General features: G+C 41.5%; 1 protein-coding gene and 1 pseudogene across 1 annotated transcript in view; both read left to right on the top strand.

The window, feature by feature from the left end:
* Positions 1 to 22,206, top strand: part of LOC134431529 (E3 ubiquitin-protein ligase KCMF1-like) — a 48,078-nt gene extending 25,872 nt beyond the window's left edge. Inside the window, exons 3-7 of the mRNA XM_063179527.1 lie at positions 4,966 to 5,105; positions 11,543 to 11,644; positions 14,148 to 14,322; positions 19,965 to 20,244; positions 21,586 to 22,206. Coding sequence (XP_063035597.1) covers positions 4,966 to 5,105; positions 11,543 to 11,644; positions 14,148 to 14,322; positions 19,965 to 20,244; positions 21,586 to 21,838 — 950 coding nt within the window. The 3' untranslated portion in view covers positions 21,839 to 22,206. The remainder of the gene's footprint in view (positions 1 to 4,965; positions 5,106 to 11,542; positions 11,645 to 14,147; positions 14,323 to 19,964; positions 20,245 to 21,585) is intronic.
* LOC134431478 (ras-related protein Rab-7a-like) lies at positions 15,763 to 16,384 on the top strand (annotated as a pseudogene).
* Positions 22,207 to 26,743: the final 4,537 nt, after the last annotated feature.

Raw genomic sequence — 26,743 nt, forward strand, 5'->3', positions numbered from 1 at the left:
CAGAGGAGGCCACGAAGATGATCTGAAGGCTGGAGCACCTCTCCTATGAAGACAGGCTGAAAGTGCTGGGATTGTTCAGTATGAAGAAGAGAAGGCTCAGGGGAGACCTCATTGAGGCCTTCTAGTACTTGAAGGGGGCTTCTAAAAAAGAGAGAGAGTGCAACTTTTTACATGGATAGATAGTGATAGGACAAGGGGGAACAGTTTTAAACTGACAGAAGGCAGGTTTAGATTAGATGTTAGGAAGAAATTCTTTACTCAGAGGGTGGTGAGGCACTGGAATAGGTTGCCCAGAGAGGCTGTGGATGCCCCATCCCTGGAAGTGTTCAAGGCCAGGTTGGATGAGGTCTTGAGTAATCTGATCTAGTGACTGACATCCCTGTCCATGGCAGGGGGGTTGGAACTAGATGATCTTTAAGTCCTTTCCTGTGGAATCCTCTGAATCCTTCCCCCTCAGGGAAATTCCCAGAGCCTTGCCTTGGAAGAATTTACTATAGAGTTTTCCCCACCTAGGCGGACAGAAAAGACTTCCCCATGGAGTCTTGCACAACACCATGAATCACTCCAGTTCCTTTTCCCATATGTTCCAAATTCTAGTAGTTTCTCCTTTCCCTGTTTCCTCATTGGTTGTGGTATCCCTGGTGGCTGGCCCCATCTTCCCTGTAGGCCAATGGCCTTTGCCCTGCCCTTTGTACCGCCCCTGTGCCCTCCCATACTTAACCTTGTGGAGACCACATGGTCTTGTCTTTTGTCTCTGGTTTCCCTTTGGTGTTCTGCAATAAACCTTTGCTGGAACTGACCATACAAAAGGCCCTTCTGCCTCTCTTTGCTGAGCTAGCCGTGTGTCATAGTTTGACACGGGAGGAATTTAGGGAAGTGATGCAAAAGCTTTGTGTGCAACTGACAGTCTGTTGAACCACTGAGAAGCTGAACGCACCTCTGTGAAAAACACATGTTAAAAGACGAAAGAAACCCGTGAACTTCCTTTTTCTTTCCCAGCCGGCAAGAAGGTAACATGCCCTGGGCCCGCTGGACCCCATCCTGGGCCGGGCCAGGTAGGCTCTGCCACGGGAGGCCAGGGGGTCAGGGGGGCTCCGAGCCCCGTCCTGGCTGGGCCCGGGCCCCAGTCCGGCTGGCCGCGGCTGTTAAGATCTTGCAGTCAGGTCCCCTCCCCCCAGTGCGGCTGAGACGAGAGGCAGCCCTGCAGCTGTGCAGAGTGGCCCTGAGGCTGGAATTGAATGCAGAGAAAACCAAACACCAACCATGAAGCCGATCCTGACACAGCCACAGCTCCCGCCACAAGTTACCCGGTGGGTCAGGTGACCATTTGAAGGGCCCAAGCAACATGTTAACTCTTTCAGTGCTTCAATCCGCCCTCAAGTGAGAGAAAGAAACAATATGCAAACATGTGAAAGAACAACATAAGGACATCATAGTCAGTGAGAAAGAAATTAAGTTGCAGATGGGAGGGATGAGGAGATCCCTTGATTTTGGAGCTGAAATCCTCTTGTAAGCTATGGAGAAAAGACTCTTTTTCCCTATAACGCATGAAACTATGGAGAGATGAAGAGTTCAAATTGATATTGCGCAAAGGCCTCCATGCTAAAGTAAGCAGATGTTAAAGTAGCTGTGATCCCATGAGAAGTCTGAACAGAGAAAGAGAGTAGTCCTGTGCCCCCAGGAAAAGAAGATCTCTGTTCCCAAGGATGAAGATGATTTTAGAGATAGATAATAAAAACTTTTGGCTTTGAACAACTCATCTTTAAAACAATACCCCATAAGTTGACATGGCCCATCAACAAGCTGTGGGAAGGCTTGTAGAAAATGGGAGGGACTTCATGATAACAGGGTTCCCTGGGCAGCTGTTATCGGTAAGGAAATTGCGAACCACGAGAGAACTGTTTTTTTCACTCTTGTGGAGAAGTCTCCATAACATTAACAAAAAGGACTGCTCTCCCTAAGTGAACTGAAGAAAGACTATTTTAGAGGTAGTAAACTGACTAGAAATTTTAGGTTTTGTTTCTTTACATTGTCAGTGAGAAAGAAAAGGTTGTGGGGAGAGGAGAAGTGTTCTGAAGGATTTGTTTTAATTCTTACTACTTTTTTTCTTTTAGTTACTGTTAATAAAATTTTCTTTATACCCTTTTAAAGTTTTGAGCCTGCTTTACCTTTCTCCTAATCCTATCTTCCTATCTCACAACAAGAAGTGAGTACATAGGTGATTGAACAACACTGAAACCCATCACACTCATCAGGCAATTGATTGAGAAATCTCAAAATTAGTGAAATCTCAGATTTTAACAAACCAAAACCACTACATGAAATTAAGAGTTTCTGCCTGGTTTTGAACTGAAACCGCCACACCATGGTGAGTGTGGTGTGTGGACTTGACTGCTTTGCCTGAATGCCTATCCAAGCGGCTTTTCCACAGGAGATGCTTATTGGGGAATAAGTATATGTAGCAGTATCCACCATCTAAACCCCACACTGCTGCACCTTCCAACCCAAACCATTCTGGGATTCTGTGGTAATCTGTGCTTGAGACCTTGTTCAGATTCTGGGTTGTGACAGGGCAATGAACCAAATAGACTGATGTCAGGGATAGCTTGGAGATCTAGTGAAATTAATGTGCAATTGTATAATTCTGTCAGAATACTTGCCAGGATCTTTGGGGGGGTGGGCAGGGGGGCTACAGAAGTGGCTTCTGTGACAAGACACCAGAAGCTGCCCCCATGTCAGACAGAGCCAATTCCAGCTGGCTCCAAGACAGACCTGACACTGGCCAAAGCTGAGCCAATCAGCAGTGCTGGTGGTGCCTCTGTGATAAAATATTTAAGAAAGGGTAAAAAGCACTGTGCAGCAGCTGTGAGGGAAGAGTGAGAAAAATGCAAGAGGAACAACCCTGCAAACACCAAGGTCAGTGAAGAAGCAGGGGGATGAGTTACTCCAGGCTCTGGAGCAGATGTTCCCCTGCAGCCTGTAGTGGACCACATCAGAGCAGCCCTGCAGCCTGTGGAGGGCAGGAATTGCAGCCTGTGGAGAAATAGCCTAAGTAGGACCAGGTTTTTCTAGCAGGATGGGTTTTTCTGGCCAATGGGTGACCCATGCTATAGCTGTCTGTTCCTGAAGGACTGTACTCTGTGGGAAAGGACCCATGTTGGAGCAGTTTTGTGAAGGACTGAATCCTGTGTGAGGGACACCCCCCCCACACACACTCTGGAGCAGGGGAAGAGTGTGAGGAAGAATTAGTGGCAGAGATGAAGTGTATGGAACTGACTGCAACCCCTTATTCCCCATCTGCCTGTACTTCTTGTGGGGGAAGGAGGTACAAGAATCATGAGTGAAATTGAGCCTGGGAAGGGTGGAGGGGGAATGTGTTTTTAGTTTTGTCTTTGTTCTTTGCTATCTTACACGATTTTTATTTGCAATAAATTAATTTTGCCCATGTAGGAGTCTATTTTGCCCCTGACAATAACCGGTAAGCAATCTCCGTGTCTTTATCTTGACCCATGAGCTTTTCCATCTTATTTCTTCCCCATGTTCTGTTGAGGAGGGGGAGAGTGAGAGCACTTGGGTGGGCACTTGGTGGCCAGCTACGGTCAACCTGCCACACCTGATCAATTATTTTAGTCCTTAGCAGCCTTGAAATGATGTGAAATACATACTAATGAGAGGTTACTGGAGGAGCTTTAGTCATGGCCTTGAATTTTGAGACTTGGACCAGTATAGGGACTCGTGTGAGACTGCAGGAAATTAATAAGAAGCACTAGTGACTTTCAGCTTCGGCTGTGTTTGTGTTTATGAGCCTAGTTGTCTCGCTTCTTCTGTAAGTCAATGCACAATCTAGTATTTCTGAATGAGGAAGGTGAAATTGTGAATGGTAACAGTTGTATTGTTTTTCAGTTCCTAGAGTGATTCTGGGAAAAGATGCTTGCTAGACATAAACTTTAAAATGCTGAATGGGCACAAACATTGGTATGCTATCCCGGCAAAGGGCAGAAAGCATTGCAATAAGTCTATTAAAGAACAGGGATATGCATATCTAGTACTCTATAGAAATTATACTTTTTGACAGAACAGCAAAGAAATTCAGAGCAGATTTCCCAGTTTTGGTGTTTCTGAAAAATAATTGCTGGCAGGGAGCCACAGACTCTGCATACTAAGCTGAGGATGCTTTATGATTTGTATTATGTGGAAGCATATGGTTTTCTCACTGTTCCTGCCATTTTCAAGGAGTTAACTAGACAAATAAGGTAGTACCACTTCCCAGGAGTATCATATTAAGAATTTATGTTACTTCTGTTTAAGTTCCCGTGGTGTAAGTTCATCTTGGGTGCTTATAAGGCTACAAGATCAAAACCCTCCAGCTACCTTTTGCAAAAATGTGAGCTGCTTGCATGAAGTTAAGCTTTAAAATGCCAAGTTTGAGGTTTGGATAGATTGACTACATTTTAGCTTGAGTCTTTACTATTAGAAGATGATTCATTTAGCCAAGGATTAGCTCCCCATATTGTTAAACACTGGTTCAGCTATGGCACCAATATCAACATATGAAGTGCTGGTGTCACCGAGTCATTTTGAATTACAGTATTTAACATAGATTTGCTGTGAGAGCACAATGCATCTACAGTGATTTTACCTGTAATGCAAGCTCACCTATGGTAAAAACAAGGATGGGGAGAAAAATGATGGTTCAGACTTAGTTTTCTAACATTCAGGAAGAGCCATGTTGTTTGCTAGTGTAAAAATCATGTAGCCTGTTTATTTTTTTGGAAGTTGAGTCATTGAACAGCTTTATAGTATTGGCATTTACACTTTGTGCAGAAGGAAAATGTTTATTTTGATTAATTAGTTAATGAAATTGCCAGTGATTACATGTACGCAAGTGTATATATACAGAAGTTATTTAAATAATGAGCTATCCTGCTTGAAAAGAGCCATTCCTAAAATATCATCTTTTTCCAGATTTGTATTATGGTGGAGAAGCTTTCTCTGTAGAGCAGCCACAGTCCTTTACTTGTCCTTATTGTGGAAAGATGGGTTATACAGAAACATCTCTTCAGGAACATGTTGCTTCGGAACATGCAGAAACATCAACAGAGGTGGTAAGCCGCTTCAGCGTTGTTTTGAAATTACAGTGAAAGTATATGAAAACATCCAGAAAATAAGGTGGTTTTTTTCTTGAAGTATGTGGTAATTTGAATGCTGACCAGGAAGGTATGTAGCATACATACACGCTATGCTGGTGTTTTCCCTATAGACTCCTTGAGCTATTAACAGTGCCTACATCATCACCTTTACCTCTCTCTAGAATTTCTCACAACACTCCCTCATCAGTCTGTCAGTTTTGCAGCCGAGTCCCTGGGTCCTTGCTGTGCAGGCCACTAAATCCCGATGTTACAGAAAAGGCTAAACCTTTGTAAAAATAAAAACTTTTTAAAATATTGATATATTGATTTTCAGTATATTGGGGGTTTTTAATAAAGTGGCTCCTGCTGTTTCCCTCAACCCTTCCACTTGATTTTTTCTGATGATTTCAACAGTGGCCATTGATGCAGAGCAATTACATACCATATAAATAGCCTACTGCAACAGTATTTTGCTTTTGTTTTTGTCAGTAAGCATTCTCCTCAAGTCTTCTCAAGTCTACATCTAGATGTTACTGTTGCTTGTGCCAGAAGGTCTGAAATTTTTCTGAAATGCAAGGTGACTTCTTTGCTATTGAAACAATAAAATAATAAATAACTTGGATTTTGATACTCTTAGAAATAGTTTGTTCTCAACCCTCATTACAGTGTTGAGAAACTACATGCTTGCACTGCTTTTTGTTCAGACAATTTTCTTTTTAGGAAAGTTCGTAGCCTTGTTTTTAGATTTCCCTTTATGGTGCAGGTGTATGTTTTGTATTTATTTCTAACACCCACTTCACTAATTCAACAGTTATGTGTGTTATCAATCCTAAGTTAAATTCTTGACCAAGAAATTTGGGCATCTTTCCAGCAGTAGGGAATATATTCATATTTGTGTGTGAATACTGTTTATGCCTGAGGAATGTATGATTACAGAAGGACATTCAGGGAACTGTTGTCTAGTTATTTTTGTTGTAGATCCCTATAGATATGTGCATGCTTGAAGAAATTTTTTTTGAGAACTTATATGGGAGAAGGACAATCTCTCCCCTTAGCTAAGGGCCTTATATCAAGGAGTAGTGGAAGACTTAAAACTGGTGTAAGACCCCCCCCAAAAACTCTCTTGACAAGCCTCTTAAAAGGGCTTACGGTTTTTCATGTACTCTGAGTTAGATGCACAGGAGAAATACCATCAAGATATTCTCAAGAGGTCAAAACAACAACAACAACAACAAAAAACGTTACTGGCAACTTCACAAAATCAGGGAACTTTGGTAAAAGTTTAGAGCAGCATTCAATCAACATAAAGCATTTCACAAAGCATTAACTTCAGTCCATTCAACTTAGCAAACTCCAAGCCCATTTGATTTTAAGTTAGTCAAAATTCCAAGAAGAGGGAATTAGGAGAAAGAGAAAGAGAATAAATATAGAAAAGAACAAACATAGCTGATACTCCTGGTTCCAGCAGTGTTCAGCTGATAGAAATTCCAAGACGAGGCAGGGTCAAGATGTGTGCTCTCCTCATGCTTTGGTTTAAGTACCCTTTGGCTTTCCTGGGCCCTTCCCTCAGGTGGGACTTCTGGTCATCTGGCCACTCTGGGGCTAGATTGAGGCTCCAGGGATGAGATGTGGAGCATTGCCTCCAGTGTGCTAGTGATTGGCAGCCATTGTGGGGCTGGGATACAGGCCCAGGGAGAGTGGGGTGTGCGGGACAGTGCATCGCCTCACCAAAGGCAAGGCCCGACCTGTTCCTTCCCCTCACACACGCACCCAAAATGTTTTGAGCCAGCAATGTCCTCCAGTCTCTCACAACTGGTCAGCCTGTTCTGAGACTCAAGTGTCTTGGTCTTCCCTAAAAACATATGAATTACTGGTCTATATATTTTTCATTTTTAGATTTAAAACTGGAGTAATTATTATTTCTCCATCAAGTGATTAAGGATAATAGTCAGAAATGCAGGACATATTCAGATGGATGATAGTTACTGTTGATATTGGGTTTCAAAAGCAGCATTCAGGCAGAGGGTTTTTTTTGAGGGTTGCAGGTCTGAAAATGGTAAGAAATGCAATCAGATATCACCTTTGAATCAAGTTTCAGAATGAAGACATCACTTTTCTGCTACTCAGTCACATTTAGCAGATTCATTTTGTATTTAGTAAGGCAGCAACTAGACTGACGTGAAAGGTCCAAAGTGGGGTGGGTCAACCTTGGCTGGCTGCCAGATGCCCATCAAGTTCTTCTCTCTCACCTCCCTCCCCAGCAACAGGATGGGTAGAAAATATGGCAAAATGATAATTGGTCAGGATAAAGAGGGGCATTACTCAGGTCCTCAACATTTCCTGCAGCTTTCTTCAGAGCACATCCACCTGATCTGATGTGAGATCCTTCAAGGGCTGAAGGGGGACAACCTGTGTCACCATGGTCTTCTCCACTGGCTGCAGGGGAATCTCTACTGCCTATAGCACCTCTTCCCCCTCCTTCTCTACTGACCTTGGTGTCTGGAGGGTTATTTTTCTCATATTTCCTCACTCCTCTTTCACAGCTGCTGCTGTGCAGTTTTTTTTTACTTTCTTAAATATATTATTACAGAGATGCTACCACCATCACTGATTGGCTCAGCTTTAGCCAGGGACAAGTCTGCCTTTGAGCTGATTGGAACTGGCTCTGTTGGCCATGGAGACAGCTCCTGTTGTCTTCTCAAGCCAAAAAGTCTTTAATGTGTACAGTAAAAAAGGGAGCATGGCACAGATCAGATAAAGTAATAGTGAGAACAGATAAGTTAATATTATGGTCAGCAGTGGTTAAACAGCTATAATAATTCTATGTTTCCTCTAATATGCTCTGGTCAAATCTGTCATTATCTCAAACCCTTTGAGTCCTAGGTTGCATGCCAAAAATACTGGTCATGGTTTAATGTTGAAGCGAAGGGAGACGACCCATCCTCTGAGCAGCATCGAACTCCGATTTATTGATCCACCAGGCACATTTTATAACAATTAAGCTCATACATATTGCAAAACCCGAGCTCATCATACGTTACAGATTAAACATTAATCCCTCCTTTTGTTTTCAATACCTGTGGTTTGTTATTGAAACCAAGATTTGTGTTCTCACCCTGATATGAATGGTTCTCAAGGCCTCCATGTTTGTCACTTTTGCTTTCCGTAACAGCCAAGGACAGAATGTTTACCTGTTATGAAAAAACGGCCTGAGAACTCTGCTGTTTATAGAAATGTGCCTGAGAACCTTATTATTTACAGAAACAGGCTTGGGAACTGCTGCTTACAACTGCCTTTTACTTTTCCATCAGCTGTATATTTTCATGGCCTTTTTTCCTTCAAGCCATATCTGAGCAAAATTCTACAACAGTTTAATCCCAGCTGGCAACCAGCATACACAGCTACTTGCTCACTTCTCCCCTGCCCCTAGGGGGATGGGATGGCAGAGGGGGGAGAGAATAAGGAGGGTAAAAGTGCAAAAACCTGTGGGTTGAGATAATAGGGAAATCAAAATCTGCCTATGCAAGCAAAGCAAAATAAGGAATTAATTAATTCCTTCCCATTGGCAGGCAGATGTTTAGCCATCTCCAGGATGCAGGGCTCCATCACATGTAATGATTTCTTGGGAAGACAAACACTGTAACTCTGAACCATCCTCCTTTCTTCCCTGTGTTTTTTATTGCTAAGCATGATGGCATATGGTATGGAATATCCCTTTGGTAAGTTTGGATCAGCTGTCTCAGCTGTGTCCCCTCCCAACTACTTGTACATCCCCAGTCTACCTGTTGTTGGAGCAGTGTGAGAGACAAAAGGTCTTGATGATATTTGAGAACTGTTCAGCAATAGCTAAAACATTGATGTATTATCAACACTCCTTTGGTCACAAAGCCAAAGCATAGCAATATATGGGCTACTATGAAGAAATTTACCTCTATCCCATCCAAAACCAGTATACCTGCATACATAGGGAGGTGATGGTAATAAGGGAACATATCCAGAAACTGTCAAGTGTGATGTTTGGAGGCTAACTAGCTAAAGGCTTTTTAATAATATCCTGGATTTTATTCCAAGTAATATGGTGATCTGTTAATTTTAAGGGATGTTAAGAGCATGGCTGCCTTATCCAGCTCAGGACTCCCTTCTGCTCAGCTGCTGAAGCCCAGCCTGGGGACATAGGGCCCATGTTCAGACTGAGGGATGCAGCTGCCACTTTCCTGTTTGCAGGTTCAGCCACTACTCAAGACGAGCACATATTTTGGAGACCTGTACACTCACAGAGGACACTGACACATGGCCCATCACACAGATGACCACAAACACAGTTCTGCCTTCAGTAGCACCTACACGTAGGACTTGCATAAAACATAAATATAGGCCGCCAAGTTCCCTCCTTCCTCTTCATCTGGTAGAGATAAAAGGTTGCTGCTAGTGAAGGTACATGATGCTCTCTAGATTCACAAGCACACATATGTTCACTGTGATCCCTTGAGTCCTGGCATGGCCCTCTTTGTCCAGTACCCCTGCCTGGATTCCAGGCACTCTTACCTGCTTCACAGGTCTCCTATTTGCCAGCTAGTCCAGCTTGATGCTCACTTGCAAACACTTATGCACTCATCTCACAAACGCTCCACATTGACAAGTCCCCCTGGGCATACTAGCACAGAGTCTTGCCTGCTTAATACTCCTGCCTAGATTTGAGATTCTTCTCTACTCATTTACTAGGTCCAGATTGAAGTTTCCTAGCCAATACACATGCACACCAGGTTTGGGGAAGATGCAGGCAACCACTCCCTTTTCCCCAGCAGCTGACACCAGGCACCACATGGGCTGTGATTGGTTGTCCTGCTTCAGCTACCAGTGCTGGACCCCTCACTCATACTGATTTCTCCTGTTAGCTGTGTTTTGGGACACATACTGTTCCTGCCCCAGTGGCTGGAGGCAGAGACCATGACTCACTCTGGTAGCTGATCTTAAGACCCCACTCAGTCCAGTAGCCAACACCACAGGCCAGGGGTGCCTGCACCTCTGGTCTGACTGGAGTAGTTGGCACCAAATACACTTATGACAGCTCCCCCAGCTGCAGACACTCCAAGTACAAAGTTTGTAGTACCCACCCTAGGTCTAAACAGGTATGGCCCCTCCAGCTACTGATACTTGTTCCAGTAGCTGACACCACAGGCCGCGGAGACACCTACAGCCCTAGTCTGACTCCAGTATCTGGCACCAATTTTTTCTTCATACATACACAAGTCTCACCAGTAGCTGGCACTTAGTCCTCGCAGCATACATACACATGGGATAGACTAGTGACATTATGCAGAGATTGTTAAAATTTAATAAGAAGATATAGGAAGACAGGGCAGACTATGGTGATCAGGCTCAATCAGATAAACATACCGACCACCTCTGTTTTACATGTGATCAGTCCACTTTATACACATTTGTGTCTACCCTCCCCTTTGTTCCTCCTGGCTCTCCCTTCCCCCTGCATTTCTCTTATAGGTTCGTATGGTTCTAATGATTCTCTCACCCCTCCCAGTCTGGAGTCTCCCCGCTAATTTACAGCCTTATCAGTTGCAAAGTCCAGGTTGATATCCTTGCAAGAGTAGTTCAAACCTAGCATATACTGTATCAAAGTTTCTCCTTTCTGGCTTATTAACATGTGATCTGTCAAGCTTGAAGGCTGGCCTGCAAAACTGTTGCAAAGGACTTTTAAGGAATGCTTCTCTCAGATGGTTGCAGTCATTAGGGGGAAAAATCAAAATAGTGAATGAAGATTGTTATGGTAGTAAGTGTCCCTAGACTTTTCTTAAATGTGAGTTTAAGTTTAAGAGAAAAACAAAACCATAATGCTATCTCTCAAAATACTTGGTAGGAATAAGGAGTTTCTCTGCCAAATTTCTACTTGTGTAATTGCAGTGGGTGGTCTCAGTTGGGATACTTTAATGAATATTCACATCTGGTTTCATTCTCCTTCCTACACTTCACTGATGAGATGAATGAGAAGTTCGTGAGGAGTCAAAGAGCAGTAAATGAACTTGATAATGTCATATGTAGGTACATTCAAGCAGTAATCCTGTGCAATTAGACCTACTGTCTGTTTTGGAATTGACACATAAAGACAATGTTGAAAGCTGAAACATTGTAGATAGGATTTGAAAATTTTACTTTTTGGTTTCCATGGTATTATTAAAAGCATAATTACAAGGAAAAGTGAGACTTAAAAAGATTCTACAATTAACAGCTGTGTTTGAACACATTTACTGTTTTAAATTGTGGCTGTTTAGGTGTAGGATTAGAATGTGATATTTAAAGTATAAGAATCCATATCAAGTGATCAACTCTAAATTGTGTTTTGTGATTTGTGTAAATTTGGCTGTGTTTGGTTTTTTTTTCTCACTTTGTTGTTTCAGATCTGTCCAATATGTGCAGCATTACCTGGAGGGGATCCTAATCATGTCACAGATGACTTTGCAGCTCATCTTACACTGGAACACAGAGCTCCTAGAGATTTAATATCCTTTCTTAAGTTGAGGGAAAAGGGATAGACTGTTCCTTATGATAGCTGTAACTACTTGTTCTGACTTATGTAGTCAAGTGGCTCCATCAGTGTAGCTTTTTTTTAGAATTGGTGTTTAGTTATAGGGGAACTATACATCTGAATTTTTTATGTGTGTGTATATATATATATATAAAATATATATATATAAAATCTCCATCAGACTGTGAATAGGCTTTAGGTGTTGCTTGACAATGTGAGTGTGTGTTTTTGTTTTATTTATGATAGCGAAAGCTTTTAAAGATCTTTCTGATGCCCAGCTGCTTCTTTCTGCAATTTTTACCCTTCTTGGCCATTACTTCTGATGCCATTTTGTGTCTGGGAAAGCAGCAATCCAGATGCAGTAGTGTTTTATAGATAATTACAAGACTGAAAGCAGATTTCACTAAAAGCATATGTGTTAGAGAATATGTTGAACTTTGAAATTGAGGGATCTTAAATGTTTGATTAGTTTTATTACTATATTTCAATAGGGTAGTTGCAGCCTCTTATTTATTGACTTTTTAAAAAATATAACTAGAAGACCTATCAGGAGACTTCCATGGGATTAGGGCTATCTTTGTTAACTGCAAATTGCAGTGCTATAACTACTGTCAATGACCAAAGAGCTCAAACTGTCAGTTTCTTCACACTCCTATTACTAGCTGCATAAGAGCTAAAGAAATCAGAATAATCTTTTCAGTTACTGAGTAAAGCCACAGTGTCAGTCATCACAAAACTGATGGGGAGACTCTATAAATAATTATAGGAAATGCATGTAAAAGTTTCCATATAACATTACTTTAGCAATCAGTGTTGCCAAGTTCACAAAAATTGAGAGTTTCTGGACTAGTTGTTCCATGTTGGGTGCTATTTCACATCTTCTGACAGCTAAGACTAAAAAAAAAGAAATAGGGGAGAGATTTCCCCCTGCCCAGTCGCTATCAGCTTAGGAAAGGATAGATATAGTCTTCTGTGTAGCAGTTAGGAGGGTATTTAAAGCCGTTTTAAATGGCTACACGTATTTCTTGTGAAGAATTCTATGCAGATGTTGCAAGATACTACCTTTATCCCTGGAGACTCTGGACAGCTCTTTAAATTCCAATTTCTTTCCTAAACAATTTTCAACTGTTTTACTGTTTAAAACATGGCTTTAGTCTTGACCTTGTAAATGGTTCTAGCTTGGTTGTTTTCAGTATATGTTTGCAATGAGTTAAGAGTTCCAAATGCTTTTTTTAACCCCAGCATAGTTGGGTGAGACATCAGTATACTCTTGACTAGTATATTCAAATAATGTTATTTTTCTTGAAAACACTTTGAAAGGTACAGTTAGCAAGCTACTATGATACTTTTTGAAATGAGGCCAAGGCTGGAATTTTTCAAAGTATTTATATTAAGGATGTTCTAGTTATCTTATTTTCCAGGTTTACTTTTTAAAAAGACCAGAATTGGGGCATTTCTCTGTCAGATGTAGCTATGGAAAGCTTCCCAAACTGCCTGAGAGAAGCAGTCAATCAGTAAAATATTAGGGACTATGTTCTGTCACTACTAGTATCCAGTATCAACAGATTCAGAGGAGGAACAAACCAATCTGTGCTAGACAACTATATTTTGTCCCAAAGGACATTTTCTCCCCCTCCTAAATCCTGCAAGTGAAATGTTTTATGCTCTATAGTATAATAGATTTAAAAGAGTCAATTCTTCCTGAAAGTATTTATTATAGTAATTGGATATTCTTACTTGCCAAAAGAAATCTTAATTTTTCAGTCTTAAATTTTTCAATTCAGTGATATTGTGAGGAAATGAATTCTACACCATAACTGTGCATTGTGGAATAAGACATTGGACACCAGTCTGCTGCAGATAATAGATTTTATACAAGTGATAAACATGCTTTTTTTGAAAATAAGAAAATTGGAGATAAGGTGAGCTAAAGTTACTGTTTTTGAAATTGGAAAAATATTATATGTATAAGTACATTATTTCCTAGCTTAGTAGTTAATTGCACTACTGCTTCTTAAGGTAAAAGGAAGTTTTACCTAGACTGTCTTGGGAGAACACATTTGTGTGGTAAGAATAGCAATAAAATTTTGTAGATAATTTTCAGTACTTAAATACCTTTCCCAATTTTGATGTTAAAATCCTTGTCTATTGAGCAATATGTTCTGCTGAATATGCATCATCAGTTGTAGCATTACCTAGTAAAAACTTTAATCCAAAAGGCATAAAATCCATCCTGAGATTTTTTTAAACATGATAAAAAGCCTGGGAACGATGAATTTGGCGCAAGGAGCCCTGGGTGCCTTGAGTTCACATCTATAGATCTGACTGGCGCCATAGCTATAATTACTTATTATTCACTTATAAAGTTGAATCACTGTTTTATGAATGAGGAATGTGTTGCCCAATTATTCAATCTAGTAAATGTTCTTGCTGTTTAATAGTTGATAGCAATAGACTTTTCTTAACTGCTTGATTATGATGAATCTAGTGGCGTTCGGCACGTACGTAGAATGTTTCATCCGGGCCGAGGTTTGGGAGGCCCCCGTGCACGTAGATCAAACATGCACTTTACTAGCAGTTCCAGCAGTGGGCTTTCATCTTCTCAGAGTTCATATTCTCCAAGCAATAGAGAAACCATGGATCCTATAGCTGGTAAGAGCTGTAACCACTGATTTTAGATCAGTCTTTAAACAGACTTTGAAACAAAGTCCATGATGAAAATGGTTGTCTTATTTTTCTGTTGGTTTGGGGTTTTTTTTAAATGCTTCTCAATGTCACAACTGATGGGTATTTACCGATGACAAGTACCCTTAATTGGATTGTCTACAGGGATTGAACCTGGAACTTCTGAAATGAAAACCACTACCCCTTTAGCTTGTGCTTTTAGAGACTTCTAGGCTCATTTCCATGACTGACCTGTTCACAGGTGGCATGCAAGAATGGTTGACATTTGAAAGGAGCTTTTAAGATCACCTACTACAACCCCATCCAACTTCCCTCCCTCCCTGCCCCCAAGCAAGACCACCTAGAGCAGGTTGCTCAGGACCATGTCCAGTCAGGTTTTGAATATTCTTACCTATGAACTCCACAACCTCTCTGGACAGCCTGTTACAGAATTTGGTCACCCTCACAGTATTACAGCGTCCTGAGTGGGTCGCTGCTGGTGAGAGAGAGACGAGAATCTTGTTTCTTGATCAGAAGGCTGGATTTATTGATCTATGATATATAACACATTATAACTATACTAAATAGAATAAAGAGAGAAGTTTGCAGAGCTGCTGCTAGGCCAAGAATAGAAAAGAAAGAATCTATAACAAAGTTGTGTCCAAGGACTCTGTCCCTAGCTTGTTCCTTGTGATTGGCCCTTAATTATAAACATGGGAGCATGAACCAATCACCAATCAAAATAGGCGCCCCTGTTGCATTCCACAGCAGCTGATAATAATTGTTTACGTTCTCTTCTGAGGCCTCTGCCTTCCAGAAGACACAGAAATCTGAAAGAAAGGATTTCTGTGAAAAAATGTCTGCTACACTCACAGTAAAAAGTGTTTTCTTGTGTTCAGATGGACTTAATTTTTTTTTTTTAATGTCTGCCCATTGCCTCTTGTCCTGTCAGTGGGCAATAGAGTGTCTGGCTTCCTTTTCTTCATTTCCTCCCATCAGGTATTTATATGCATTGTTAAGATTCCTCCCCCTTCAGCCTTTTCTTTTACAGGCTGAAGAGTCCTAGGTCTCATAGCCTCTCCTCATATGACATGCATGAATGTATTTTTGAATTTTTGAGTGGATGGACAGCAGGATGGGGACTAGGGGAGCAAAGTCCCTCCCACTGTAAGTAAACATCAGGTTCATGACTACCTGAGGAACCTGAATGTACATAAGTGTATGGGACCTGATGAGATGCATCCTAGAGTCCTGAGCAAATTGGCTGATTTAGTTGCCACGCCACTCCCCATGATATCTGAAAAGTCATGGCAGTCAGGTGAAGTCCACAGTCATTGGAAAAAGTGGGACATCACACCCATTTTTTAGAAGAGTAAAAGGGCAGCAAGTCTCAGGCCAGGTGCCACAGCACATGCACCAGTGTAAAAGATGACTTATAGGAAGAAAGTGTTACTAAAAGTCATCATTATTGGAGACTCTGGGATGGGAAAGACATCACACATGAACCAGTATGTAAACAAGAAATTCAGTAACCACTACAAAGCTATGATAGGTGCAGGCTTCCTGACAAAAGAGGTCATGGTGGATAACAGGCTAGTGACAATGCAGATGTAGGATATAGCACTCCAAGAACAATTTCAGTCTCTGTGAGCTGCCTTCTACAAGAGAGCAGACTGCTGCATCCTGGTGTTTGCTGTCATGGCCTCCAACACATTTAAAACCCTAGACAGCTCAAGGGATTAATTCCTCATTCAGGCCAGTCCAAGAGATCCTGAGGACTCCTTTTTTTGTGCTGGGAAACAAGATTGACCTAGAAAACAGATAAGTCACCACAAAACAGGTACAAGCCTGGTGCTACAGTAAAAACAACATCCCCTACTTTGAAATCAGTGCCAAGGAGGCCGTTAATGTAGAAAAAACTTTCCAGATGATTGCGTGAAATGCACTTAAACAGGAAACCAAAGTGGAGCTTTACAATGAATTCCCCAAACCCATCAAAGTAGACAAGAATGACTGAATGAAGGCTTCTGTGGAGAGTTGTATCTGCTGAGGGGAAAGGGAGGAGTTGAGCACAGTCCTTCACAGATGAATATCACACTTAGGCCCTCAAACACATGGTCCCTCTTCTGTGTTTAAAATGAAATTTTTAAAAAAATTTCCATCTCCAGCTGCCAAAATCTACCCATCTCCCATAAGTATCTGAATCCCACACTTCAGAGCTCGTGTCCCCACATCATCCACGTTGCACTTCATGGTAACAAACCTTTCTCTTAGTTTAGAATGGAAACTGTCATATATGTGTGGAACTGAATCTAATTCCAGGTGTCCAATGGAGAGAAACTGTTTACAGGTAATCTGTGTAACAAGTTATATACTTTTTTAACTGTCTCATGTTTTCCACTGTGAAGGCTTCAACTGGAAAGGCTGATAGTTCATTGCAAGCTCAGCACTCAGACTGACTAGTTTGAGTTTTGTATCTCTGTTAATGCTTGTTACTTTTAACTAATCCAATCTTTTTACAGTAGCCATGTATTATGCAATGCTTCCTTAGGAAAAATCTTATAACACATGTTAATATATACAACCAATTAAATTTTTGAAAAGAGAGAATACTGGATACTCCCGACCATTCAGCCTCATCTCTGTGCCTGGTAAGGTCATGGAACAGATCCTACTGGAAGCTATGTCAAGGCATATGGAAAGCAGGAATTAGACACAGCCAACGTGCCCTAGGCAAGGGCAAATCATGCCTAACTAATCTAGTGACCTTCTGTCATGGAGGGACTGCATTAGTGGACAGGGAAAGAGCTATGGATGCCATCCACCTGGACTTCTGTAAGGCCTTTGACGCTGTCCCTCACAACATTCTTGCCACTAAATTGGAGAGAGATGGGTTTGACTGGTGGATTGTTAGACAGATAAGGAACTGACTGGATGGCTGCATCCAAAGAATTTCAGTCAATGGCTCAATGTCCAAGTGGAAATCAGTAACAAGTGGTGTCCCTGAAGGGTATGTATTGGGACTAGTACTATTTAATATCCATGATGCAGAGGGATTGAGTACATCCTCAGCAAGTTTACAAACGACACCAAGCTGAGTAGAACAGTTGATTTTCTAGAGGGAAGGAATGCCATCCAGAGGGACCTTGAGAGGCTTGAGTAGAGGGGCCATGGGAACCTCATGAAGTTCAACAAGGCCAAATGCAAGGTCCTGCATCCAGTGTGCATCCAGCTCTGGGGTCAGCAGTACAAAAAAGACATGGACCTGTTAGAGTGGATCCAGATGAGGGCCACAAAAATGATCAGAGGGCTGGAACACCTCTCCTATGAAGAAAGGCTGAGAGAGTTGGGTTGTTTATCCTGGAGAAGAGAAGGCTCCAGGGAGACCTTATTGCAACCTTTCAAGATATAAAGAGGGCTTATAAGAAAGACAGAGTTGTTGGGGTTTTTTTATGAAGGCCTGTAGTGACAGGAAAAGGGGGAACAGTTTTGAACTGAAAGAGGATAGGTTTAGATTGGACAGAATGAAGACTTTTTTTTTACAAGGAGGGTAACATTGTAACTGGGACAGGTTGCCTAGGGAAGTTGTAGATGCCCCATCACTGGAAGTGTTCAAGGTCAAGTTGGATGGGGCTTTGAACAACCTGATCTAGTGAAAGATGTCCTTGCCCATGGCAGGGCGGTTGGACTTGATGAGCTAATGTAAAATCTTAGAGATATCAATCTTACACTCATATAGTAAAAAATGATAAGTGTCTATCGTAGTTCTCTCTGTATCTTCCACTTGGGTAGATTCAGACAGCAGTAAGATATCTTACAAAGTATTCTTTTCCAGTCTGAACAAAAACAGTTCTCCCACTTTTTCATCCTGTAATATGTTCCAGCCTTCTGAACATCTGGGTGGCCCTCCACTGGATTTGCTCTGTTATGTCCATGTCTCATGTCCAGGGAGCCTAAAACTGAACACAGAACTCTGGATGTGGCTTTGCCCCAGTGCCAAATAGAGGGGGAAAATCACTTCCTGAGACCTGCAGGATGCATTCCTGCTACTAAAAATATCCAAGCAAAAGAGGATGAAAAATTTTCTGTCATCTTAATGACTTAAGTTAGGTCGTGGGTCTCTAAAGCACTAGAGTTGGTGCAAGAAGGGAGGATGTTTGTGTCTCCTGGAGTCCTGGAGTGCAACACTTCCTCTTATTGATGCAGTGGGTGTTAGTTTAGCTGAGTTAAACATGAAGTGGCTGCCTTGGTTTATTTTAGCCTCACAGGACCATCTCATTTAGGAGCATGTGTAATAAAATGGTATTCCTTTGAGTCTTGCCTTTTTTCTTTTTTTTTTTTTTTTTTTTTTGGTGTCAATGTTTTTTGCATTCAGACAATGTAGTGCAGCCTGGCTTGGTGTCTGTGTCATGCCAAGCCTGTGTCTCAAATTCACAAATTCACATCTGCTACTAGGGTTCTGTTAAGCTGTATTCAAAGTGATCTTACAAACAGCAAGGAAAAATATGTCTTACCTGGCAGTGTTATAAGTCTTCCTTTGTATTGGGGTAATAATTAGTACATACTACCAGAAGTTAGAACTTGTGCTTGTAACAGACATGTACATTTTATTTATTTTTCTCCTTGTGGTTGTTATCAGTAATTAGTGAAATGAAATATTGGTAGCTGACAGTGATATCAGGTGCTCCAGATGCAAAGAACAGATGCATTGTGCTTTATTCCCCTAAGAAAAGCCTAGTTTCAAATGATTATATCATGAAAGTGAGATGGAAGGAAAATTTTCATGACTTATAATAATGACTTGCAGCTTTAATGGGGATTGGATGGATAGGGAAAAAAGGTAATCTACTACTTCTGCCCTCCTTGTATCATACACAACAAAGTAGTACTCACAACTTTGGGTGGAATATAATATGTAGCAAATTGCTGGGCAATAGCTCATTATTAATGTTTATTTTGGGAAATGCTTAGCATGGACATAATTTGTCACAGTCTTGAACTCTGGAGGAAAGGAATCCAGGCTAGATTTAACTTTTTTATCATTAGAATTTCTCTTTTGAGCAGAGGTCAAAAAGTGCACCAAAATCCGCTTTTGTGGTCAAATATTTTTCATATAAGTAAGCATTTAAAAAACCTTTCTGAACTGAATATTTTCTAAAAGTGTCTGAAATTATGCTATAAATATTTGTCTTTTCTGCAGCACAGCTTCCCTCTGGAATATGCATTGAAGGTGCATAAAGCCACCAATTGAAGTCAGAATCGAAGGGGTTAATAACTATTTTGACTAACTTGAAAATAAAATTTTAGAGAATTCTTGCACAGGATACTGCCTATATGGTATTCTCCATAGGTTGACCCTTATCAGTTTAAAAAGCTTTAAGCTTTGACACTTTTTTATACATAGTTCTTTAAATAATTCTTAATCTTCCTGTGGGTTTTGAGACATGGGGTGCTTGTAATGGATAGTCCATGAAGCTTTTCAAATCAATACAATTTGTTCATGAATTTCATTGATGAAAGTTTTTAGAAAGCAAAGAAATTGATATACTGGTATTCAGGACATAATTATGCTGTTGTGTGATATGAATTTAAGCAGATTTCACTGTAGAAACTTCTCTCTTTTCTGGCAGAGCTTTTATCTCAGTTATCAGGCGTGAGACGTTCTGCAGGGCAGCTCAATTCTTCTGGCCCTTCTGCTTCTCAGTTACAGCAGCTGCAGATGCAACTGCAGTTGGAAAGACAGCATGCACAAGCAGCAAGACAACAACTGGAAACTGCACGCAATGCCACTAGACGCGCTAACACAAGCAGCATACCGACCACTCTTACACAATCTATAGCAGCAACCAATACATCTAACACAGAAAACAATCATCAGACTATACAGAATTCCCAGTTTCTTCTTATGAGGTAATTTGGTTTGGGCTTTTAACTTTTCTTCCATTTCTGTTTTCCTTGTCTTCTTGTGGACATAGAGTTCAGTGAAACTACTGCCAGATCACTAATGAAGTTTGTAGTTGAGATACTATGCTTTTGTTTGCATTTGTAACATCACCTTTTCAACCCTGGTGCTTGTTCCTAGGCAGTGAATAAATATTACTTGCTTTTCAATTTGAAGAGAAAAATGGGATATTGCCTTGTTAACCTGTGTTTGTTTACTACTTCTGATAAGACAAGAGCCTTTACAATAATATGTTTCAAACTTTTATGCTGATAATGTGAGTGGAGAGAACTTTAAAGTTAATTTTATTTAATAGGAAATGAATCTTTAATGAAGGATGAAGGTTGAATAGACATTTATATATAAAATATTTTAGATTAAAAAACAAAGAAGGATTGTGCTATTAATAACCAGCATGCATATCTGTTTCAGAAAGTATCGTTAGATCCTATAGTTCTATAGAACAGAATAGTTCACTTGGAAAGAGACCTACAACCATCATCTAGTCCATTCTACTACAGAAGACTTGCCCACTCTCATTCCAGCTCTTTTCGGAGGTTTAGAATATTGATTTTCTGGATTCAAGGGGGAGGATATTTTTAAGTTGCATGTTAAGAAAGAACAAAAGCATTTAAATAGTTTCTGTGTCTAGAAACTGGGGTTGTGATAAGTTATTGCTGTCATGCTGATTTCTATCAAAACTTGTGATGATAACTCAATCCAAAGTTTTTTGAAAATCATAAGTTTAAGGAAAGTATCTGCAAATGTCAGTCACTGATCTTGTGAGCTAGGATAGAACTGAAGCAAGCAATTCTCTTGCTTCTATTAGGTGATGGTGCATGGACTGATAAGTAAATGGAATGATGTACTGTGCTTTGGGAATCTCTGGGCATTATGTATGTAGTAATGTATTTTGTGTCATGCTTGCATTTAGTTGTCCTGAGGACAAAATGAATACAAGAGATGACTTAATTTTAATGCCCCTTAAAACAAAATCCCTCTAAGGGGAAACAAACTTCAGAAATAGATTTTATTTTCCCTTCAGCCTTAGAATCTACTTCTATGAAGGATTTTTTTGAAACATCTTGGAACAAGTTTGTTAAATGTTTGTATTCTTGCATCAGGAGTGCCATATGGTGTCAGATCTGTACACGTCAAGAGAAATGCAGCAGTACCTAGGTTGTTTCTCAAAGGAATGGCTTTCAGATGTTATTCAGCATGCATCAGTCCAACTGTTTAGGCAATTAGAGAAAGCCAATTTTGTTGATGATACTACTAAGCCTGTCTTATCTTTCTGTGTTGCTCTGCAGGTTGAATGATCCCAAGATGTCAGAAGCAGAGCGTCAATCAAAAGAAAGCGAACAGGCAGATCACAGCTTGTTTGTTCAAGAGCTTCTACTGTCCACTTTGATGCAGGAAGAAAGTTCCTCCTCAGATGAGGATGAACGGGGAGAGATTGCTGATTTTGGTGCTATGGGCTGTGTAGATATTATGCCTCTAGATGTTGCTTTAGAAAACCTAAATTTAAAAGAGAATAATAAAGGAAATGAGCCTCCTCTTTGATGGCATCCCACTTTGCAGACAATGTCCCCTGTGCTGTATTTGCCAATGAAAGTGGACAACAACTATCTTGGGTTTGTTTTGGTGATTGTAATTTCAGGTCTGTCACTCTTGTTACATTGTGTACATTCAAAGGAAAAGAGAAAAGATATATACGATAATCATTTCCACTTAACCAATTTTTACTTTTAGCAGATAAATATAGGTTGCAGTGCAGAGAAAAAAAAGCTCTGTGTCCTGTAGCTTGACGTGCAAAAAGCTCTCCTAATACTCCACATTCAAACTGAAGAGGAAAAAATGAAAAAAATCTCTAATGAAGCTGCTGTGTGTATTTATGAATATTAATGAATAAAACTTGCTTGGATGGTTTACCTTAACTACTGCATGATTTTTATTTCAGTGTGCGTGAGTTTTAGTGACCTTGTAATTTGTAATTTAAAAAAATCTTAAGTACAAGGAGTAAAACTATAAAACACTGTAGTGGTTTCCCATTCCCAAAACACCAAAGCTTTCCCATTATTCAAAGGTTATGTGAAAAAAAAAAAAATTAAGCTCACTAGCAGTTTGCAGCCATGAAGTAGCCTTTGAGTAACACATGACCAATGACCTTTTTATGTGTTGTCCCTGCGTATTAATGAAAACTCTACAATGGGCTATATTTTTGCTTACATACTGTGACATTTTGCTCTATTGTGACCACTGTGTTGCCCTGTTAGACATCATATCCAAGTGGAATTGAGCTTTGTAGTCATCTGTAGGAGACAATCCCAATATTACCAGTTAGATTGTGCCTGGGCCAGTCTGACCCTCGCTGCTGGGCCAAAGGCAGCAACTGCGGCGTGTCACCCCAGAGATACCTTAGCTTGCTGGTGGTTGCAGCTGGGCACTGAACAAGTCCAGGCTTGTAAGGGACCCCGTTACCTCAGGAGGATAGCTTCAGGCGATGGTGAAGAGAAAAAGGAACGTGAGGACCTGCTCCAACAGAACGATAACCGCATGGTCTGATCACCTTTTTAAGCTCAGGGACAGGGGGAGGGGAGGTACAGGTGAGCCACCAACCAGGTGAGAGGGGCAGGGTCTCAGGGGAAGATGACACCCAGACAGGCCAATGACCTCTGGGCATAGGGGCATCCTTTAAACTTGACCAACCACACGACGCCTTGCTGGAATGTTAGGTCTGAGTGACAGGACTCACTCAGCATGGGGGTAAGGGGGAAGGGAGAGAGACATTGGCACCCCTGGGAAAGTGACCTGGAAGGCCAAAATGGGACAATACAGCACACCACAACATCTCCCCCTAGTTTTGTTTAAAAAGAAGAGGACTGTGTTTGTGGTGCAGAATGATTGCCAAACCATGGTTGGTAAATCAGTTCTTCCTCTACAGGAGGGTCAGTGTTTTCTACTGAGGCTTCCAGGTCATCCATTGGAGCACTGAGGGCTTCCAAATGGTAGACTTCAGGAGGGGGAGATGAGCTTGAAATTAACTTGAGCACCATGCGTTTGATTAGTCCAAAAACAATGCTATAAACTATAATAACTATAACTAAAATAAACAGCACTAAAAACACAGTTTTCAGAATAGATCCCAACCAGCCCGAGAGTCCCCGGCCTTTGAACAGTCCATTCAGCCAGTTGTCAGTTTCTCTGTTGATGTCTGAGAGCCGTTGTCAAGGTAGTCCATATGTGGTTTGGGCTGAGGAACTATGCAGGAGGTCACAGGTGGGATGATCACGAGTAGGATGAGAAGCAGGCTCGGTCTCGTGGCATCTCGAGGCTACACACGAACAGTGGGATCTAAACTGGTACAAAAACTTGAAACAAACATATATTATAAACTATTCCAGATAGGAGGCTTAAATGGATTTCCTCCAGAGAACACGTGCGGCGTTTTCTTCTCCAGGCAGCATGAGCAACCTGGGGTGCTTCTGTAGATTTCTCTGAGACCTTGGGAACATAGGGCTTTACCCATTTGGAAGGAACCCACTTTAAACCAGAGGGGGTGGACACACAGGCATATCCACGTCCCCAAGTAACTAATTTGTAAGGTCCCACCATTTTCCAAGTCTCAGGGTCCTTTACTAAAACTGGAGGTTTTTCTTTTATTAACCTATGATTGCTCCCCCCAAAGTGGCGTAGGATGGGTGGGTTCAGGCTGTCAAAAGAACAATTCAGAAAATTTATTGTGAACAGCGTCCTGGATAACCGGATGTGGGGAGGTTCCACCTTCAGAACCTGTTGTTGCTGGTCCAGGACCCTTTTAATATCACGGTGAGTTCTTTCTACAATGGCTTGACCTGTAGGGGAGTAGGGGATGCCAGTTTTGTGCTCTACTCCCCATTACTGCAGGAAGCTCCCGAATTCCTTGGATTTATAAGCAGGCCCATTATCACATTTCAGCTCCTTGGGGATGCCCATGAAAGAAAAAGCCTGTAAGAGGTGCTTAGTAGCATCAATAGATGATTCTCCTGTGTGGGCAGAAGCATAGACCGCTCCAGAAAAGGTATCTACACTAACATGAACATATTTCTGCCGTCCAAAAGACTGTATGTGTGTTACATCTGTTTGCCACAGTTCACAACTGTTCAGTCCCCTTGGGTTTGCTCCCGTACTCACTGTAGGGAGTGCATGTTGTTGGCAATTTGGGCATGTGGCCACAATCGCTTTGGCCTGTTCTCGAGTGATGTTAAACTGACGAACCAGGCCAGGTGCATTTTGGTGGAAAAGCTGGTGGCTGATTTTTGCCTGTTCAAAAACATTTGGGAGAGTGGCCATCACTGCAGGTGCAGCAAGAGCATCTGCCCTTCTGTTGCCTTCAGCGATAAACCCCGGCAAGTCAGTGTGTGATCTGACATGCATCACATAAAATGGTTGCTCTCGGTGAGTGACTAACTTTACCAGTTTTGAGAGCAATTCGAAAAGTGCGATGTTAGACACATCTTGCAGTATTGCTTGATCTGCCCTGGATACTACTCCTGCCACATATGCAGAGTCTGTAATCAGATTAAATGGTTCTGAGAACCTTTCAAAGGCCCTAACAACCGCAGCCAATTCAGCAACCTGAGGTGAACCTTCCACCTCAGCAATGTCTGTCTCCCACTGCTGGGTTTGAGGATCCTTCCAAGTCATAACAGACTTGTGGGACCTCCCGGATGCATCTGTGAAGACAGTTAGAGCCCTTTTTAAAGGTCTCCTACTTAGAGCACTTCTCAGTTTTAAGGTAAATTGAACATCTTGTTCAAACAATTTGTGAGCGGGCCGCGCTACCGAAATTTGTCCTGAGTAGGAATCCAGAGCAAACTGCAACACTTCATTTTCTTGAAACAATTGTTCCAGTATTTTCATAGTATTTTGACCTGATTTTAACTCAACTGGAATGTGAATGCACTTAAAATCACATCCTGCTAACTCCCTGATCCGGGTCCTTGCTTTTCGGATCAGTTCTGCTACCAGCTCCTGAGGCTTTGTCAGTCTCTTGGACCTTTTGTGACTGAGGAAAACCCATTCTATGATCAAGAGAGGGTCACTCTGGTCCCGGTCCTTTTTTGGTGTGTTCTTTGCTTTAGGTGTTTGTTTTTCCTCCCACTGGAAAATAATTCCATGGAGGTGTGGCAACTTACCAAGGATGATAAATTTGAATGGCAGGTCAGGCCGGCATCGGTTGGCCTGTCTTGTGGACATTGCAATCTGAACCTTTTCTAGAGCTTTCCGTGCCTCTGGGGTAACAGACCTAGGAGCACCTGGGTCCTCTCCCCCTTTCAATAAATTGAAAAGAGGGGCAAGGTCTTCATTAGTCAGACCGAGCCATGGTCTTACCCAATTCAAAGACCCACACAACCTGTGGACATCCGCAAGGGTCTTGATCTTTGGATTGATTTCTAATTTTTGAGGAACAATGGTCCTATTTCCAATTTTTAAGCCCAAATACTTCCAAGGTGGCATCTTTTGAATTTTCTTTTCCTGGAGCTCGAACCCTGCAACAATCAATGCATCGATCGTTAGGTCAAGCGCATGTGTGAGTAAATCATCATTGGGGGCACACACAAGGATATCATCCATATAATGATAGATGATGGCCTTCTCTGCGGCTGCACGTACTGGGGAAAGCAGGGAAGAGACATACCACTGGCAGATAGCTGGAGAGACCTTTAATCCCTGAGGAAGAACGGTCCAATGGTACCTTTTCATAGGAGATTCCATATTAATAGAAGGAACTGAGAATGCAAAACGCGGTGCATCGTCAGGGTGCAAGGGGATTTGGAAAAAACAATCTTTAATATCAATAACAGCTAATTTCAAATCTTGGGGAAGCATTGTTGGGGATGGCATACCAGGTTGGGGAGAACCCATATCTTCAATTACATTATTAATTTGTCGGAGGTCGCAGAGGAGCCGCCATCTCTTTTTGTCAGCTTTTTGGATGACAAACACTGGGGAGTTCCATGGGGACATGGTCTCCACAATGTGGCCCTTTTTTAATTGCTCTTCCACTAGTTCTTCAAGCGCCTTTATTTTTTGTTTACTTAGCGGCCACTGTTTCACCTGAACTGGTTTGTCTGTTATCCACTGCAGTTTTTGGGTGGGGCGCTGTTGTTCAGTGACTGCTGTACAAATATGCTGTGGAGAGTCTGGAATATCAATTGTGACACCCCACTGGGCCATTAAATCTCTCCCTAACAAAGGTTCTGAATAATCCAACACAAATGGACGGATATTAGCCAATTGTCCGTTTGGTCCCTCAAATTGAATAATGCTTTTGGATTGTCTTGCCAATTGCAGACCTCCTACTCCTTGAAGGTGACCGGCAACATTTTGCAAAGGCCAATGTGCTGGCCAGTCTTGTACTGGAATTACTGTGCAGTCTGCACCTGTGTCTACAAGCATCTCAATGCGTTCAGACTCCCCACCCCC

Source organism: Melospiza melodia, chromosome W (assembly GCF_035770615.1).
Source record: "Melospiza melodia melodia isolate bMelMel2 chromosome W, bMelMel2.pri, whole genome shotgun sequence".
Taxonomy (NCBI): domain Eukaryota; kingdom Metazoa; phylum Chordata; class Aves; order Passeriformes; family Passerellidae; genus Melospiza; species Melospiza melodia.